This window comes from Sesamum indicum, linkage group LG7 (assembly GCF_000512975.1).
Source record: "Sesamum indicum cultivar Zhongzhi No. 13 linkage group LG7, S_indicum_v1.0, whole genome shotgun sequence".
NCBI classification, from domain to species: Eukaryota; Viridiplantae; Streptophyta; class Magnoliopsida; order Lamiales; family Pedaliaceae; genus Sesamum; species Sesamum indicum.
This window is the reverse complement of record NC_026151.1, coordinates 3675031-3694348: the sequence shown is the minus strand read 5'-3', so window position 1 is coordinate 3694348 and position 19318 is coordinate 3675031. Positions and strand designations below refer to the sequence as shown.

General features: G+C 33.9%; 3 protein-coding genes and 1 long non-coding RNA gene across 5 annotated transcripts; 2 read left to right on the top strand and 2 right to left on the bottom strand.

The window, feature by feature from the left end:
* On the top strand, positions 7-2071 carry LOC105166127 (isoflavone reductase-like protein). The gene is made up of 5 exons (XM_011085364.2): positions 7-242; positions 324-458; positions 714-951; positions 1257-1460; positions 1599-2071. The coding sequence occupies exons 1-5, from the start codon at positions 60-62 to the stop codon at positions 1760-1762; spliced, it is 924 nt and encodes a 307-aa protein (XP_011083666.1). The 5' UTR covers positions 7-59; the 3' UTR covers positions 1763-2071.
* Positions 3739-5519, bottom strand: LOC110012340. Its single transcript, XR_002287486.1, has 3 exons — positions 5237-5519; positions 4852-4981; positions 3739-3858 (listed from the first exon to the last, which is right to left on the bottom strand). It is a non-coding gene; the product is annotated as an uncharacterized LOC110012340 (long non-coding RNA).
* Positions 7284-9333, bottom strand: LOC105166125 (protein RER1B). 2 transcript variants are annotated; one of them, XM_020695302.1, is made up of 5 exons: positions 9206-9314; positions 8994-9102; positions 8250-8608; positions 7664-7844; positions 7284-7518 (listed from the first exon to the last, which is right to left on the bottom strand). In XM_020695302.1, the coding sequence occupies exons 3-5, from the start codon at positions 8597-8599 to the stop codon at positions 7465-7467; spliced, it is 585 nt and encodes a 194-aa protein (XP_020550961.1). In that variant the 5' UTR covers positions 8600-8608; positions 8994-9102; positions 9206-9314; the 3' UTR covers positions 7284-7464. The 2 variants fall into 2 exon arrangements, with proteins under 2 accessions (XP_020550961.1, XP_011083664.1); XM_011085362.2 differs by lacking the exon at positions 8994-9102 and having other exon boundaries at positions 9206-9333.
* Positions 10201-16136, top strand: LOC105166124 (gamma carbonic anhydrase 2, mitochondrial). The gene is made up of 5 exons (XM_011085361.2): positions 10201-10470; positions 13478-13621; positions 14553-14678; positions 14829-14980; positions 15574-16136. Exons 1-5 carry the CDS (start codon positions 10356-10358, stop codon positions 15853-15855), a joined length of 819 nt encoding a protein of 272 aa, XP_011083663.1. The 5' UTR covers positions 10201-10355; the 3' UTR covers positions 15856-16136.

Below are 19318 nucleotides of genomic sequence, written 5' to 3'. Positions count from 1 at the left end.
AGCATCAGTTGTTCTGTGTGCCAATAGAATTTCTTTCCAAGAACGAAGGTAGGTATCCAATGGCGGATAAGAGCAAGATTCTGATCATCGGAGGAACTGGGTACATCGGGAAGTTCATAGTGGAAGCCAGCGCAAAATCAGGGCACCCCACATTTGTTTTGCTCAGAGAGAGCACGATTTCTGATCCTGTCAAAGGCCAAATCGTTGAGGGGTTCAAGAATTCCGGGGTTACCATTCTCACTGTATGTATATAGATGTTTGCCTTTGAGTTTTACATGTGAGTGTTGTGTGTGTAAATAGTGGTGATTGTGTGGAAATTGCAGGGTGATTTGTATGATCATGAGAGTCTGGTGAAGGCGATAAAGCAGGTGGATGTTGTGATATCAGCAGTTGGTTTGCAGCAGTTGGCTGATCAAGTTAAGATTATTGCCGCGATTAAAGAGGCGGGAAATGTTAAGGTTTGTTGCTGTGCCTTTTGTTCTTTTGATCCTCCAGTTCTTGTTGGTGAATTGAGTGTTCTCTAACAGTTTGATACAAGTACGTATAATGTTATGAGTTGGCTGATCTGAAGTTTAGAGGTTTGATTTGGGTAAAGATTTCAACTTTTAAAGGGATGTTGTATAGGCTTGCTTGTTTCATATCTTGGTTTGAGCATGTCTTCTTTTTGGTCCGGCTGAGGATGATTCTCGTACTTTTGTTCTTCAATTTTCCAGAGGTTCTTGCCGTCAGAATTCGGGAACGATGTGGATCGTGCTCGTGCTGAAGAGCCCATAAAATCGGCTTTTAGCGTCAAGATCAACATCCGCAGAGCTATTGAGGCAGAAGGCATTCCTTACACCTACGTTGTGTCCAATTACTTTGCTGGCTACTCGCTGGCATCGCTGGTGCAACCGAACGCCACGGCTCCTCCAAGAGACAAAGTAATTATCTTAGGAGATGGAAACCCTAAAGGTATTCACCAATGGGATAATCTAATTTCAGAAATCACTCCGGTTCAAACATGGTATTTGATTGAAGGGTCGACGAAATATGGTGTCTCAATCAGCACAAATGAAATATTTGTTCAATTTGCAAATCATTCTTAATATTGATTCTTGCTAAATGCACCTTATTTGTAAAGTTCTTGAACTTTCTGACAAAGTAGAATTAGGATCTTGTCTTAACATAGTAGGCATGTTTCTTGTTTTCTCATCCTAGGAGGCAATGTTCAGTCATAAAATTGACAAACTTGCTGCATTTCTTGTATGTGATTATAGCTGTCTTCAATATCGAGCAAGATATTGGCACCTACACTATCAAAGCTGTGGATGATCCCAGAACATTGAACAAGGTACTCTACATTAAGCCTCCCAAGAACATATACTCGTTCAACGAGCTCATTCCTTTATGGGAGAAGAAGATCGGTAAGACTCTTGAGAAAGAGTACATCCCGGAAGAGCAAGTCCTTAAGCAGATCCACGGTGAGTAGTCAAAGAAAACTTAAGCTGAATTCTTGATAATTGAATTGACTTACATTTGGATTTGAATCATCATTTTGTTTTAGTAAGGCTTTGAAACTGACTTGTGGATTGCCATTCTGTTACTCCCTCACCTTGCAGAGTCTCCGGCTCCCATCAATTTCTTCTTTGCGATCAACCATTCAATATTCGTTAAGGGTGATCAGACATATTTTGATATCTCCCCGTTTGGGGTTGAGGCCTCAGAACTGTATCCGGACGTCAAGTACACCACCGTGGAGGAGTACCTTGATAAGTTTGTATGAGACTTGGAATGGAGTTCTATACTGGAGAGCCCACATTTGATACATTGGCATTGTTGTTGAAGAAGTTGGTTGTCCTGCTGTGACTTGTGTCTGTTAATTATCTGGTGGTTGTTTGATGTCTCACATTAATAGTCATGTATGTTACAGTGGAAGCTTTCTACTAATAAAATCCAGATTGCCCAATTGATCAGTTGTGTTACAGTTTCAAGTCTATCCCTTCCCTGTCAATCCGTAGGTGCTGTTCTAGTGACAAAACTTTCATGTAAAGTCTGATGAAAGAATACCCATGCAGTTGATTATTTTTCAACATGTATGAAAAGTCTCAAGTCTAATGATTTTGAGCCCTTTAAACAGTAAAAATTGATTTTGGAATATAATAAATTTTGTAGAATTAGACCAACCTAGAAAGGATTATAATATATACGAGTAGGTGTGGCACATTTTATGTATGTGTATAATTTTTAAAATATTTAAAATAAAATATTTTTGTAAATTATATTATTTATTTTTTTATAGAGTTAAAAATATCTTCAAATATATAATAAAAAATAAGATAATATATATATATATATCAGATAATAAAATTAAGAAAACGATAGACCAAAATTATAAGAAATTGGTGACAGAAAAAATTCATTTCACTCTACAACAAATGAATTCTCTTGGGTGAGATCTGGTCTCTATCCATTTTGAGGTATAAAAAATTGGGACTTTATTTACAATTTTACAATAAAATATTATCTCATCAATATTTAAAAAGTTTAGTATGTGCTCAAAAATAAAATGGGTTGTATGTAAATACAAATAAATTAAAATAATATATTTTTTGATAATATAAAAAAAATAAAAATAAAAACCGCATGTTGCAACCCCTCCCAGAAGCAACGTGATGACTTGATTATTTGCCTCCCAATTGCTTTCATTTCACGCATTTGCTTTTGCGCTGGAACCCTTCCTTGCTTTTTTGGCTCAATTACCAAGAATGAATTATTTTTATGGGTTAATTGTATATACATTCTTTTTAAACTATGAAATTATATATATATTTTTTAAAGTTATAGTTACACCTTTTCTCAAAGTAATCCATTTAAACATGTCCTTTCATTAATGTTTGAACGAAAAATAATGACGTTAGCAAAAATATTATATAAATTTTTAACTTTACCCATATTCAATATTTTCATGTCCCCATTTTATTAAGATTTTGATAAAAATGATGATATTAGGAAAACATATATTTCATAAATTTTCAATTTGTCGCTCATTCAATATTTTTATGTAATAATTTTGTAATTGTATGGAATATATATATCTATATTACATTAATCTCTTTACAAGTAAAGAAAATATACAAGAGGGGTTGTGAGTGTAAACTCAAATTTTTTTTTTACAGAAAAAGTGTAATTCCATATTTGCAAATGGGGTCTAAGTATAATTAACCTTATTTTTAATCAAATAATTGTAAGTTCGATTTTCCCAGTTCATCATTATTAGTGAATGATCGGTAAGTAATATCGGTGAAGAATTTATGATTTTTGGATTTGTGGTGATAATCAGAATTAAGGTCACTTAATTTTTAATTTTTTGCTTCCTATAAAAAAAAAAAGAAAGAAAGAAAAGGAAGAGTTTTTGATAAAATGTGACACTTGGACATGATTGTGTTTGTTGGTGGATTCTAACATGACTTTCCCACATGTCATGATAGTGGGCTTATGGTCCATTCATTAACATCTATGCCATCCTCATATTGTGATCTTATGTACATGTCCTAATACTTGGTACTGGACCACAAATTGACAACCCAATTTCACATTATCTACGCCACCAAACGTTATGTCTAGTGATCAAAATCGAATTTCATCATAACAATTATGTCTGTTCAAATTTTAATCAAAACATTTGACAGGATCAAACGTACGCTTTTACCTGTATTTATTTTGAAAATAATTAGAACCTTGATTTGTAATAAATTTATAGCGTAGTGTCTTTACAAGTTTCTTATGAAAACTAAGATCATTGCTCTCTGTGTGTGCGAGAGAGGGAGAGAGAGAGATGCGGTCCTCCCACACGAGATTATGTGCTATCGTCCTCTTTTTCTGTTTTTGTAATAAAAGCAAAAAAAAAAAATAATGACTATAGTGAAAAAACACTGGCAAGAAACATGCAATTAGTTGTAGCATTACAACATGAAATGGATAATTAGGTGTAATTATGTCTTTATATTCCCCTCATAATAGTTAATTACTTACATAAGCAGAAAAGAAGGATAGATTTTGCTTCAGTTTAAAGGATACTGTGCATTTCATTCTTCATATGATATCATGTTGACATTATTACAGTGGTTGAAATTATTGCTTTTAGCATACCAACATTGTTGCACTGTCTTATTTTCAACATTATGATCAAAGAGATTGAGGCACTCACAAGTAAAATTTTTACTCAAATTGAACAAGGGTCGAACCAAATCAGTTATATAGCAATTTTATTATATTTGTTTTATAATTGATAACTTTTTTTGAGTTATACACTAATTACAAAATAAATATATTAACTTGTCATGTAATCACCTCCGATATGACCAAACTCGATTTGAATTAAAATATTTCGAATATTCTGGCCTTGCTTGCAATAAAATTGGACCTTTTTTACTAATTGCATCTCATCCTCACCATTTGTCTTTTCAAGATTTGACCGACGACAACTAATTAGATAAAATGTTATTATGTTTCTCATATTATTGATTTTTGTTTTTATATTACAATAATCATATAATAAGTATAATTTTTTTTTGTCTTCAGTTCGAAAAAACGCAAATCAAATTAGAATTGAGTATTTCTCACTACCTCGTAACTTGCTCATGTGTTAGATATTAAAACAGAAACAAATTTCTATTTCAAATTCAACTTCATTAGTTAAACTCCACAAACAAATTTCAGCCCAAAAATGGTGTCTACTTATTCTTTTTCAATTTATTTTGTAATATTTCTTGCTATATGTGTACCTTACTACAGACCAATCCTTGTACCAATATGTGTATTTACAATCATGACATTACTATCCCAGAATGTTAGAAACCAACATCTTCTAACCTCATAAATACAGCTCTACATGACTCCTAAAGGCCACCTGATGCAGGTGCTGGTGTTGGTGCTGGTGCAATTATTGTCGGGACAAGTGCCCTTCTCGGCAATATTAACTTCACCCCTTCCCTCTTTTCGCCTGCAAAAAGAACCCAGATAAAAGAAATATTGAAATTCAGAATACCTAAGTTTTTTTACGTGATTGGCTACTTTTTCTAAGTATACAAATCAACAAGTATAATTTACTTTGTTAAAATGATGAGAAGTGAAAAACGAGCAAGATTAATAATCTTACACCCCCTTCGAAAATGTTGAATTACAAACTCCCGTTTATTTGTAAACATTGCACTTGAGAAGGGGGTGTGGCTGTATAGATACGTAATGAATCCCATACCATGAAATTGAGTGTAAAGATTAGCAGAGGCGGATAGTCGAACGAGTGTTGGAGTGATGATGGTGAGGAGAGCCCAAAAGAACAAGATAAGAACGTACGTTCTCCCACTCATTGGTGGCAAAAAGAGTTTAATTTGGCAGCCACTGGTTGGGTACATGAAAGGGGGTTTTATTGGTTTGAAGCTGCAATGGAAGTTGAAGAAGGCCTATTCTTACTTAGCTGGCTATGCACAAGAACCAACCAAATTTATGTTGTCAAATGTTAAAAAAATACGATACCACAGTTCCCATCTTGGGGAGTGGGATATAAATATAAGTAAACATGTTTTCTGTCCTAAGCACGACAAACATCTTTGACAATGTAAACTTGTGATTTCTTTGCATTTGTTTGGTGGAAGTTGTTGCACCAAATGTGTCCGTGTGTGTCTGCGCGCGCGAACATGACTTGGGATCCCTGTGGAATCTGTGGGCCAAGTCAAGGTTTATTCGACGGTTGAACCTTATTTATGATGTTATTTTTCATGTTTTCATAGGGCCAGGCTGGGCCGGGCGGGCTTCTAATCAGAAATCAAGAGACTTTATTGTAATTTTTGCACTAGTACCCAATATTTTTGGCTACTCCAAATTTTCGGTTTCAAGTTAGTGGTTATTGTGTATTCCATTTAACAGGGTGAATACGAGTACATTCAATGTTAGGTATAATGAGAATAAGATCCTCAAAAAATCTCTTGTCATCCTGTGAACTTTAAATTGTATGAAATTTCATGTTCGATTTTTAAGTGGGGCATGATAACAATCGGAAGTCGGAAGTATGATTCTGCAGTTTGAAAGTGTATCATGCGACGATGCCATGTGCATCATGAAAACATATCAAGTGTATGATCAACCCAATGAGAGAATCTTTGTAAGGGAATATATTGGAGTAGGCTTCGTTTTGTGAAAGAGATTTTATTCGGAATGTCCAAGATTCAACAATAAAATAATTTCTGAGGAATTCCCCGACCTTGTCAGCGTTGACAATCAATTCCAGCCCGAACAACACTGTCTGGTTGACATTAGTATTGCATTATCGCCACCTCTGGAAAATCCATGAACCAGCAATCTCCTATTCCGATTTACAGAAATCAAGAGGAACAGGCAGATGGGTGGCAGTTCTCATAATTACAGTATATTGCAGAAGAAATTCAAGTAGCCTGAGGTAGGATTAACAAGAAGAAAGGTATTTGAGTTATGTGACTTGAGCAACACAAATGTGCGATGCAGATTCGCCTGAAACCTAGAACTATCCTAGTCCAGGTCTTAGTGACAGCAAAAGGTAGTCCGTAACCAAGTCTATCAGAAAACAAATATGTTGCTTTCGACAACACAAGTGTTCAGCAATCATATGTTACTGCTAAAGCAGTCTCCTGGACTACTAAGATACCAGAAACAAAGTAAAATCAGGAAATGAGAAAAAGGCACCAAAGAGTAGGAAGATCTTAGTATGTAAGGTGCAAATTCCTGAGGCAATGGCAACTGAGGAGCTTCGGTCTTGTTAAATAGAAGCAAAGAACGAGAAAGAAAGACGTTTAGAGCCCCTTATGAAAAGCAAACTGCCAGCATTGCTTTTTGATGCATCTAACATAATATGATGTGTCCAAGTTCAGAAATATTTTTAAAAGAAAAAAGAAACAGAACTATAAAGTTGTAAATGTACTCAGAAGACATACCTCTAAGCTTCCTGGACAAATTCCCAGAGGGAGTCCGCCTGTAATCTCTTCAATGCGTCACCTGGAACTTTCTGGAAAATTTAAAATCAAAGAGAAGTTTCTTTGCAAAAAGAGTTTAAAGATTGTACTTTATCACAACTACCCATGAAACACAGTTCGATGTGTAGGAGACAAATTCCAATCTCAGGCACGGGCAACCATGTCGGAAGGGAAGTAGAAACGTTGTCATTTTGTGGCTTCCATGTTGTTTATGCCAAACTTATGATGTTGACATTAAAATACAATATTCATCTTAAGAACAAAAAGATCAAATCATAAGTTTTGTGGACATCAACAGGATAGAACACCAACACGACTATCAATTAAACCGTCGGCTTCCAGCCATCATAATTACAAGTCATGTTTGTTTTTGTGTTTCTGTTAGCAAGTTATATACAAATTACACGTTTGAGTCACATGTTCACTTCAAAAACTTCATGACATTGTGACGAACTCCACATACTAATGCGTCCCCCCAAATTCAGTCTTTAAACGAACCACTAGTACTTTCAGCAGACCTCTTCCCAGCATACCTCTGTTGAAATGCACAAAAGCTAGGGAAGTCATTACATTCAGTGTTCAAGAGTAAGGAAGAAAGTGAGAAGGAAGACAAAAAAGGGGCAATAACTGCAACAAACTGAAACATTTAAGAATTAATTAAATAAGACTAAAGATGTCACCTGCTTCCCAAAGTTGAATGGGACGTATCTATATTTGATCATATGAGTAATCTGCCTCTTCATAGTGAGGAAAAACAGAAAAACCCAGTAAAAGAATAAAATGGGCCAGAATACAGGGACATCAAATATAGAGAAGAAGGTCATGAGGAAGGCAACACAGAAAGCCTTTGTAGTTGCATACCTGAAATAATAAGGCAATTAGGTAATAGTCTTTGCTAAGAGAGAAGCAAAAATGGAAGTGAACAAAACTAGTAACAGGGTGATACTGGAAATATGAGCCGCTAGTAGAAATGCTCCAGGTCCCAGTAAATTCTTTTCTTCCTATGCTTAGAGCGCTGTGATCTTTTATTCAAGAAACACTGAAATACCACAAATTACAGTTTGTCGTTCTTATTAACTGTTGCTCATTCTTAGCGCTCATATCAGTATTGTGGTGTGCTGATTATTTAGCTGAAATTCAACACAAACTAGATATAACATGCAGCGTCAGAATTGCCACTTGTGCCAGAGAGAAAAACGCAGAACTCCTAGTTTAAATATGAAAGCGGAAGAAAAGATTCACATACAAAAGCCACATCTATCTCACCAGAACTTGAATTCAGGCAGGCGACGGACAAAGGGCCTAAATTCATCAGTTTCTTTAGTTGGCAAAGAAGCCCCATCTAACACTTCAAGCTCTGGATCAACCTTCGGAGACATAAACCCAATCAACAAATTCAAGATATAGATTCCCAGGCCATATGAGATAACATAAAACCCCTGTACATAATAAACACGCAAGACATATATTGCTGCCGCAGCAAGTGTTCCAAGCCACCTTTTGGCTATATGAGGAGCAGACCTATCCAAATAATACTGAAACGCCCTGGAAAAATCATTTCTCCACTTCGCCAATGGTGACACTGGCGAGGCACCATCACTTCCAACATCTTCCATTTACATCCACTGAAACAAAATTACCTTATCAATCCAAAGTAGCATAGACGATTATTTCGATGCCAACTTCATAACATTTTTATTTAACAAATAAGAAGTAAATTGTCTTTGCACAAACAATAAGGGTTCCTGGCAAATGTCTAAATTTCAGCACATCCCACCATAATGGGAAAAAAGGCAACAAAAACAACAAACATAAGTAAATAAAAGCTCGGTCCTCTACTGAAATTAAGGCACTCTGAATTGGCTTACAGCTCTTCACCATATTTTATGCAACCCAAAATACATTAAATCACTTGTACAATTCCCATAACCAGCTCAACAGAACCATTCAATTCTTCTGCAACTAATAAAATATCCATTTTTCATCCACATTTTCAACAGTAAAACATACCCAGTAATCATAATTAGTTCCAAAATCCCACACCAACTTCATACCAAGTCAACTAACAGAAACCCTTCAAAATCGTATATTCTGCTCAACAATTCATCATATATACGCACTGTAAAAATGAATATTAGCAAGTGAAAATCGATACAAAAATATACGAAAAAATAGAAAACAAAATAAAAATGAGTTAGGCCAAAGATGATTCGAAATCAAACCTTAATTGTGCGAGAGGCGTATAGTGTCAGGAGAGCAACGAAATCAGACTGCTATTGGTTATTTACAGTTCTCGTACCTGAATTCTTTCCTCTTAGTTTAGTCTTGAAAAGTCGCAGGAACAACCCCACAAGTTCCCAAGTTTTCAGTTTTATGCTGGACCCCTGGAGTTTAAGTATTTACACTTATGCCCCAAATAAGTTTATATAGTTGATTTCTTGATAATTTTGAAATTTTTCTAGGCTCAAATTTAGTTATATCATTTGATATTAATTTAGGTATGTTGTATTAAAATTGAGTAACAAATCTATTAATATCTGAGTTGATCGGAAATTCAGACTTTAATCATTATATTTAAGTTTGTATTTTTTGCTTTTTTATTATATTATCTCCTTATAAATTATAATTATTTTGCACTATATCATACTTAAAATAAATTAATAAAATAACAAAAAATTTGTTTTCTATAAACATTTTTAGTTTAATATTTTATTTGATCTTATTTTGATATAATAAAATAGCATTGTTTTATGATCTACGTTAAAATTTGATATAATTTATGAATATTTTATTGTTATTTAAAAAATTATAAATACATCCATCAAATAAAAATAATTATATAATCGTCAAATATAAAAAATTATCACTTTATTCTTGTTAATTTTTTTAAAAAAATTGGAATTATTACAAAAATCGAGGGTGGTAACATAAAGAGTCCATTGAAAATATTAGTTTATAAAAAGTTTATTAAATTATAATTCAAAAGGCTTTTTTGGACAATTCACTATAGAAAATAAATAAAATATAATAAAATGATTCATTATTAGACAAATTTGATATAAGAAAAATATTTATAATTTTTAAATAATAAATATTTGTAATAATACTGATTTATCCTATTTTTTAAAATGACTGCTTAATTCCATGACTTTCCAATTGTGAAGGAAAATCCAAAAATACCCCTCCAAGTCCAAAGGGCATCCAGCACTTCTTCCCTGCCCTATTGCTCGCTCCATCCAACTCCCAATAGCCCGCAGAGCAGCTGGAGAACCCCATTAACTGTTCATCTATCGGAAGCCCTTTTCATCACAAAACAAATCAAGATTTCCTCAAATCATATCCGATACAAGAAACAAGTGAATTTCAATTAAAATGGGGAGCTTAGGAAGAGCGATTTACACCTTAGGAAACTGGATTAGAGTGACGGGTCAAGCCGTGGATCGAGTGGGTTGCCGCCTCCAAGGAAGCTACTATTTTCAGGAACAACGTAAGTCACCTATTGTTTTATTGTTTCAATTTTCATGTTCTCGGCTCAACCCAGAACCCACATTTCCACTTCATTGTACTTTCTGATCCGATAGTCATTTTGGCACATAGTTTCAGACTTAGGTCAGTATGTGATATGCGGAAGGTAAATGTTGTTGCTTTTGTCTGGTAATTAAAAAAACTTCTCTCGGGTGGGGTGTGGAGGTGTGGGATAGTGGATATAGTGAGAGGTGAATGATTCTTTTTGGTAGAAAGGGGAGGGAAAATGTTAAGATGATAGAAAATGGGGAAATAGGCAGCGATGATTTTCACCTTCGTGGTATTGTGGGTGAAAAATAAAATTACAGAAGTTAGTTGTGGGTTGCTCGCTGATTTGACATTTGGATGCATTGTCTTCCGTGTTACACCAATTTGTAGAATGGTTTGAACATTTTGGTGAAAACTGTTTGAGTTATAAAGTACTGTAAAGATTTCTACGTGCTGGAAAGTGATCATCATTCATCAAATGAGGAAGGCATTACTGCTGGATTCAGATTAAAGTGGAAATTTGACGGATAATGATGCTAATGGTGATTTGGGTTTTGGGGATCTGATTGATTCTTGAATAAGCGTTCTTGATAAAGAAGACTGGAAAATGAACAATAGGTAATACAGACAGAAACAATGTGCAACACTCTAGCATGGAAAGCTGACTAGACTTTCTCTGTTTTTCCAAATTAGTCCTTCTTGTGAAATCCGTAGAAGTTAAGGAGGAGTTGGTATTGAGTTCCCCAGCCGCTTTCAAATAGAGATGACAATGGATCTGGGTTAAACCCAAACCAAATCCTGCAGCCGCCTGTTTGGGGAGGGTTTTGGATTAATAAATGGGGTCCTGGGTGGGTACTGGTTTTTGTTCTTCTGGACCTGGTTGGGTTCCTCGGAGCTGGTCCATTTCGTAATTATACATATATACTGTATGACGTCTTTATAAGTTCATATACTGAGCTTTAGGGTTTCCACAGTTCAAATTAATCTTCTTTGGTCCATATTTCTGAATTGTTTGTTAATTGTTATGTCTCTTGTTTCTTCTTTTGCCCTCCATCGATCATACATGCCACATCTATCCACATGACTACCACAGCTAGTATGTCCCCATCACTGAAGACCATCAATAGCATGAAAAGAAAAATCTAGCAGCACTATGGCCTGCTGCACCATCTTTCCATCATTCTCCACCAGTTCTCATTATTTCGAAAAGACGAAATCTGATGATGTACCATACTTGTGGAAAGGGGCATTATATCTTGTGGAATAAATTTTTATCTCCCTCCAAAAATTGATGCCTCAATGTTTTTGCGTTTTGTCATAAACTTAAAGGTAAATTACAACGATCTCCTCTAAGGTTTGGCATAATTACGAATACTCTCTTGTTGTTTGAAAAATTACCAATACCTCCATGATTTTAACGGTTGTCTAACAATTAGCCCAATCCGTTAGGTTTTCATTCATTTTTTATGATGAATCTACCAAAATGCCCTTGTGGATTAAAAATTATAATTTTATTTATTTTTTTAAATTTTTTATGGAGTAAGTGGATAATCTTTTTATAATTTTTAAAATTTTTTCATCCACCCCATTTGATTTCTTTTATAAGTTTTAAATTTTTTTAAAAGAAAAAACAAAAAAATACAGGCAAAGTTTGACAATTTCATTCCTCCATCTAAGTATTACATAATTTCATCAAATATCGGGGGGGGAGGGGTGTATTCGTAATTATGGCAAACTTTAGGGGAGGTCGTTGTAGTTTACCCTAAATTTAATATACTTCTTGCAGCCAAACTTGGGTTTGATGGGTTTGCCTGGTAGGATCCATCAGGTTTGAGCATCAATGTGTGAGTTGAGATAGGGGCTGTTAAGAAAGGAGCTCGGTTGGGTCCCCCACAGGGCGTGTCTTGGGTTTTACCCGGCCCACCACTTTCCATTTCTACCTACAAATTTGAAGATTCATAAAATGTTGACCTTTTCTCAATGTGAAAATCCGTTAATCGCATTTTGACTAAGACTTTAAAGTATTTCCTTTTGGTCGTATGCGGGTGCTAGAAATGCAAAGCATTACGCAATCATTTCTAAGTACTTCTATATATTCTTTTCAATATTCAATACATTCCATATTCATAGTGACAAGATCTTAGAACTTGAAATGTGAAGAAGGCTGGGATCTTTTTGTTTTATATCATTAATAATAAAATGTAGGAGTTATAAGTTTTTGGGTGGAACTTTCAATCCATAAGGTCTGAAACTAAGCTGGAAAGATAATACATGAGCCTGATGTTAGCAACCAGTGCTGTATGCTTCAGTGGGTGCCATCTACGACTCAGACTTGGAGCCTACTTCATATTTATGACCATGCTTCTTTCATGCACTATCTGCTTTAGATAGGAAAACGTGAAGTTGCATGGAAATTTTCAGTTGATCTGGAGTGCATCTCAATTTAGCCTGCGCATGATGAAATTTCTTACTGATGTATGTTCATTTTGCTTCTTTGTTCGAAAGAATAATGGTAGAGACACGCGTGTACTTTTTGTCATATTAGATCTCTTTTTTGTTTTCTGACGCTTGGTAATGATGCATTCTTAATTATTTGATCAGCTCTCATTCCCCTGCAGAAACTTACACTACGTTTGATTCACTTTTTAGACTAATTTTCAGTTGGGCTAAAATGGCCATATGTTTGGTAATGGAAACTCGGGTGAACGTTGCATAATTTGAAGTTGACTCAAGAAATAATTTTGCGCAACTTTGCTACACCACAAATGGTCAAAATTACTAATTGGGTTCCAAAACAAAGCCTTAATTTTCCTTGTATATCTTATAACTAGTTTCATACTTCCGGTTCATGAGACAATCAGGTGGAAATATTGATTCTGACACCTTATTGCATGGCTGTACTGCATTTAGTGCTTTAAAATATCCATAATTTCATGATTCTTTTGTTAAAACACCTTCTACATTTTTTTCCTTTCTTACAGTTTCAAGGCATCGGACCCTGATGGACCTCCTTGATAAATCTCCCGTGGTCGATAAGGATGCATTTATTGCCCCAGGTGCCTCTGTCATTGGGGATGTTCAGGTTGGACAAGGATCATCCATATGGTATGGGTCTGTCCTTCGAGGTAGGTGACTGATTAAGAAGTCACATTAGTTGGTGGATATGATATTTCCTTGATATTGATGTTGAAACAAGTGTAGTTTCTGCATTCAGTAACCTACTTCTGTTTAATAAATAAGCATGTGAATTTCAGTAACCTACTTCTGTTCAGCCTCATCTATATATTTCAACTGAAATTCAATTAAATGTTGCTGCTAAAACTATACACGAGTTCTCAACTTTTGTTATTGAAATTTTTTGTAATAAAATAGTGACCAGGCTTGGTACCTACTGTACATTTTATGTTACATACATAGCTTACTCATTATATGGATTTAAAGTATGAGATATGATATTAGAGAAGAGAATGTCATCGAAGACCTACTGTCAGTAGCAACTCGACATCATCACCTCATGAACTGTTTTTCATCCTTGTTCAGGTTTGTGCCAAATGAGTAGAGTAGATGCTTGTGATATTAAGACAAGCTACATTTCTTGAATGCTTGTGCTGAAGATTTTGTTTTATCACTAGCATGTAACTCAATAATGGACATCTCTTGTCTCTGAGATCCCATTTTTCAATGTACGACATGCTGGGTCTGGGATGAATTCATATTATGAGTTCAGATTCTTTTCATGTTTTCGATCCAAGTTTGCTCTTTGCTATCTGGTTTACTTTAAGTGCCAAATAAATTGAGAGGATTTTCAGAAGACTTAGAGGCCTTCTCTAAATTAATTGTTTCAGATTTTCATCTAGTTCCTCAAGCAAAAGTGAGTATCTGCATTACTTTTCTTTAAGTTGGCTTCAACATATTCCAAAGACTAGAGACCTGGAAAATTCTGTTAGCTTCTCAAGGAATAAATGTTGGGAAGACAACAAAGTTAATAGGAAAAAGAGTAATACTTTGTTCTCTTTGTGATACAATTTGATTAGTGTACCTCTTTCGTGGACACAGGCGATGTGAACAGCATTCATGTTGGATCTGGAACTAACATTCAAGATAATTCCCTAGTGCATGTGGCTAAATCTAATCTAGGCGGGAAGGAACTACCAACTATTATTGGAAATAACGTCACCATTGGTGAGTGCTCTTGCTTGTTTTCCTTTGATATTTTAATTGCAAAATTTATATTGTTATGGTTTTATGTCTATTGTGTCAATTTTACTATGAAAATATGTTAAGACTTCATCCTAGTTTCTACTGATGGTAACCTAAAACTTGAATGCACAGGTCATAGTGCAGTTATACATGGCTGCACAATTGAGGACGAAGCTTTTGTTGGAATGGGAGCTACCCTTCTTGATGGTGTGGTTGTTGAAAAGCATGCCATGGTTGCTGCCGGATCGCTTGTGAGACAGAATACTAGGGTCCCTTACGGGGAGGTAGGCCATTCGATTGCCATATACCCAATTTTAAATTCCAGAATTTGTGGGCTTTGACGTTGTTCTCCTCTGCAGTTCTTTTCGTTAAATATCTTTTTGCCTTTTTGGTGCAGCGGCTTCATATAATATGTAGTGAAATTAACATTACCTTGCCAAATTTCGTGATTTATCTATAAACTTCAGTGTCTCTGCCTTCGTCTTCAAACTAGTAGCTGTGGATATGTTGGGTTGCCATCGAGTCCTTATCTCATATTTACAGAGCAATATTTAGAAGATGTATAATCCTGGAATTCTTTGGTTTTCTTCCCTGAAAATATAAATTCAGAGGACCAGGCATATCTTACACCATAACAAGTTCCATGTTCATCAGCTCCTGCTACATTGTTTCTAGCTTATTTAGATAATTGTTGGCTTGGATGATGAATCTACAGAAGCTCTTAATGCTTCTCAAACTCCTCTTAGTTGATTGATACCACACTGATGACATTAATACCATCCAACTATACTCTAGTTGCTCGACCTAAAATTTGAGTGTTGTTCTGATATTAACTTGGAAAGTAGAACTTTTACCATTCGAAACTTGTGTATGACAGGTGTGGGCAGGTAATCCAGCCAAGTTTCTCAGGAAGCTTACTGATGAAGAGATTGCGTTCATCTCCCAGTCAGCCACCAACTATATCAATCTTGCTAAGGTTCATGCTGCTGAAAATGCCAAGTCCTTTGAGGAGATTGAGTTTGAGAAGATGCTGCGCAAGAAGTTTGCTCGACGAGATGAGGAGTATGATTCAATGATTGGTGTTGTTCGTGAAACTCCACCAGAACTCATTCTTCCAGACAACATCCTGCCTGATAAATCCCAGAAAGCAGTTCAATGAGACAGTTTTGCCTTAAATTTTGCTGTCTGGAAATTTTATACCGTAGGGATATCTGCTCCGTGCAGTAATGTAATAAACGGTTCGTCGTTCATACAAATAAAATGCAAGAACTTGTTTAGGGGTGGATTTATTGAACCAACGGTAGTCGAACATGTCGACTCGTAGCTCGGTTTTAACCATGGTTTGTAATAGCAATATGCATGAGAATGTGCTGCTTTTCTTGTACGTGGAATACCTATTGATCACTGTGGATTTTGGAGAATCAAATTTATTTCAACAGATGATGGACTTGTTATTTGAGTTTATGTTTCTCTCTAATTTCAAGACTTAGGAGGGTGTTTCGCTAAATTTATTTAAAATATCTATAAGCTTTTAAAGTATTTAAATAAAATACGATAATACAATTTATACGCTATAAGTAACCATAATTTTATAATTAATATAACTAAATGGAGAAATTTGTTAAAATTTTAATCCTAAGTCAGGAATTCTTTTCGTTTTTCCTCAAGGTATTTACAAGCTCAAATTATCTAATTTTTATAAGCTCGTTTTTATAAAACTTCGCCAAAATACTTTTTAATATCTTATAAAATTTTCAAATAACTTATAAAATATTTTTTAAGTCTACCTAAACACCCTCGTAATCTCAAGAACAACTAAAAACAATCTGCGTAAGATCAAAGGATTTAAATGTAATTTATTTTTCTATAATATTGGAAATGAACAAAAAAAACTCCTATAAAAAAATAACAAATTAGTCTTTTGTATTTTTAAAAATGAAATAAAATACCTCTTTATCAATAATTTAGACAGGGAATATTTGCTTTGTTTTTTAAAATAAAGAAATATTTCATTATTATTTTATATTTTTTTCTTTTTTTTTTGCTCTTTTCCCATGTGACGTGGCTAAATAGCGTTTTACTCTAAAATCAAATCTGTTGGAGGCAGGATAGCCGCTTCTGAGTGGATTGGTTGATTACCTTTGTGTGCAGTGAATTGATTCAACTGACCATTTTGAACGTTTAATGAAAAGAAATTCCCATTGGAATCTGAATCTCTGTGGCTATTACCTAATCCATGTGCACAAATCATTTTCATAAAACCTAGATTCTTTTTTTTTTTTTTTAATACGTTCAAATATCAATTGTTGATTAATTTCAAATCAAAAAATTATATTTAAAAAAATTAAATTAAAAATATATTATAAAATAAACATACATCGATATTTTTTAAATTTGAACCCACAACTAGTTAGTTACGAACTTTAACCGTACTATTTATATTAAACTCCATCATATAGAAAGGAGACTTCCAAGACAAAATACGGTTAGAACCACATTAAAAATATCTTAGTAAATAACCATCTAATGCCTAAGTCAAATAAATCGTAAGGATCAAGAATTCAATGTCATAAAAAATGTTAGGCAACAAAAATTGTACTTGGGACATGACCGACGGCTATTTATAAATTTCACTCAATTCGTACGATTTTCACATGGGCTATCGATACGAAGGCCATCAAATGGTCACAATGGATCCATACATATTAAGTTTCAAAAGTACAGAACCAGATTGTATCAACTCGAAATAAATGGTATGGGTCCAAAAATGAGTCGAGTGCATATATTTGTATTACGACCCTTGAAGAGATTACATCCTATCGAATATATTAGTAATAATATTAAATGAAAATATTATAGTATTAATCATAAAAGGAAAAGAAAAATAGGCTAGTGTTGTAGAGTAGTAGGATGGGTAGTGGGTAATAATATTATGATGAAGTTTAAAATATTGTGACATTATTGCAGATGGAATCTTGAAAAGTATGATTGGCTGATTGCAAATTCAAAAAGCCAAAACATCGCCCGTGATTTCAGCTCACTTGCTTGTCTTTTTTTTGGGAATTTATTCTATTTTATTTTTATTTTCTGTATTTAAGAAAGAAATATATATATATATATATATATATAAATAATTATGAGAGTGTCAATCACTGAAGCTTCTCTTTTTGTACTGTTTTCTGATATATTGTAGTTGGATTTTATTATGAATCCGTCGCACTCGCCGCTGTTGTTGACAGTTTAATCATTTCACCACAAATAAAAGATCAAAAGTGCTACTCTTATTATCAATAAAACAAAGAAAGTGCAATTTCAAAGATACTCAAAATGTTCCTCCTTCACACAAAGTGTTTGCGGCGTTTTCTTTTTAAAATAAAATAATAGAATAAATTACGCCAAATACATATAAGGACTGTGATAATTATAATTATCTACTTATTATTTAAAAAGTTATATAAATAAAATTAATAATTATCTAATAAATATATTTTCGTGAGCTCATTATAGGAGGTATTTGTTAGACAAAAATTATAGGAGGTATTTGATAGACAAAAATTAATTTTAAAAAATATTTGTAATTTTTCAAATAACGTATGATAAACTTTATGGAAGCTCCACGTAATTTATCCTAAAAAAGTGTATAGAGATAGCTACGTTTTTTTTATTTTAGTTTTTAATATGATTTTCTTTATCTAATCTTATACATAATTTAAGATAAATTAATATATATATATATATATATTGTCTTTATCGATTCAGAACCTCGATTTTTATTATCCTTCGCTTGTTAATATACTTTAGAAAAGTCGTAATAACCCACACATTAGTGGAAATTAACTTTTTTTAATTTGTATAAAAATAAAAATTAATTATAAGTAGCTGCATAGCCATAGGATCTTAACATATATTTATGGCTGAAAACAGAAAATAAACACACAAACACTGTTTCTGGGAAAGATCCATCAAACAGCCAACTGAAAACGAACAAAGAGGGGACTGTAGAAGAGCAGGCGAGTGTGGATGTGAATAATACAGAGAGTTGAGATGCGGAAAAACATTCTTGTCCTTTTCTTGTTTGTAGGTTTTTGTAAAGTTTATGGATTTTCAGAGGCTGACTGGATTACATGTTGGCACTCAGATCTCAATCATGTCCCATCATCTCATCACTTCTGTTAACGTTTTTTTTACGTTTTTTTTTTTTTTTTTTTTTTTTTTTTTGTGGGCGTCCCACATAAAATTAAATATAATTAGGAGGTTCTGAATTCAAGTATCGTGAAAAATATCAATATAATATTTTAATATATTAAATAATATAACTGACAAAATTTTTAAGGAAAAAAAAAACATTATAGGAAATGCGATGATCAAGAATCAAGATCTAGTTATATAATATGATAAATTTTAACTTACATAGAGTTCAGTCAAATTTAAACCAATTACACGGTAAGTGTAATATAATTATGATGTGGATGGTGTGCAATACAAAGGGAATAGTCAATCACAACTCACATGATTAATGTAGTGCGATTACTTGAGTTCGATCAAATTTGATTTTCGTAAAAAGAATTCAAACTTAAGTGATTAAAGTAGACATTGCATCATATTTTAGGACATAAAATATA

Excerpts from the sequence above, each read along its gene's own strand:
- LOC105166127 (XM_011085364.2), top strand. The coding sequence starts at position 60 with ATGGCGGATAAGAGCAAGATTCTGATCATCGGAGGAACTGGGTACATC. Across the intron at positions 459-713 it reads AAGAGGCGGGAAATGTTAAG|AGGTTCTTGCCGTCAGAATT; the intron begins GTTTGTTGCTGT and ends TCAATTTTCCAG. Across the intron at positions 952-1,256 it reads AGGAGATGGAAACCCTAAAG|CTGTCTTCAATATCGAGCAA; the intron begins GTATTCACCAAT and ends ATGTGATTATAG.
- LOC105166125 (XM_011085362.2), bottom strand. The coding sequence starts at position 8,599 with ATGGAAGATGTTGGAAGTGATGGTGCCTCGCCAGTGTCACCATTGGCG. Across the intron at positions 7,845-8,249 it reads CTGCCTGAATTCAAGTTCTG|GTATGCAACTACAAAGGCTT; the intron begins GTGAGATAGATG and ends TTATTATTTCAG. Across the intron at positions 7,519-7,663 it reads CATTCAACTTTGGGAAGCAG|AGGTATGCTGGGAAGAGGTC; the intron begins GTGACATCTTTA and ends GCATTTCAACAG.
- LOC105166124 (XM_011085361.2), top strand. The coding sequence starts at position 10,356 with ATGGGGAGCTTAGGAAGAGCGATTTACACCTTAGGAAACTGGATTAGA. Across the intron at positions 10,471-13,477 it reads CTACTATTTTCAGGAACAAC|TTTCAAGGCATCGGACCCTG; the intron begins GTAAGTCACCTA and ends CCTTTCTTACAG. Across the intron at positions 13,622-14,552 it reads GTATGGGTCTGTCCTTCGAG|GCGATGTGAACAGCATTCAT; the intron begins GTAGGTGACTGA and ends TCGTGGACACAG.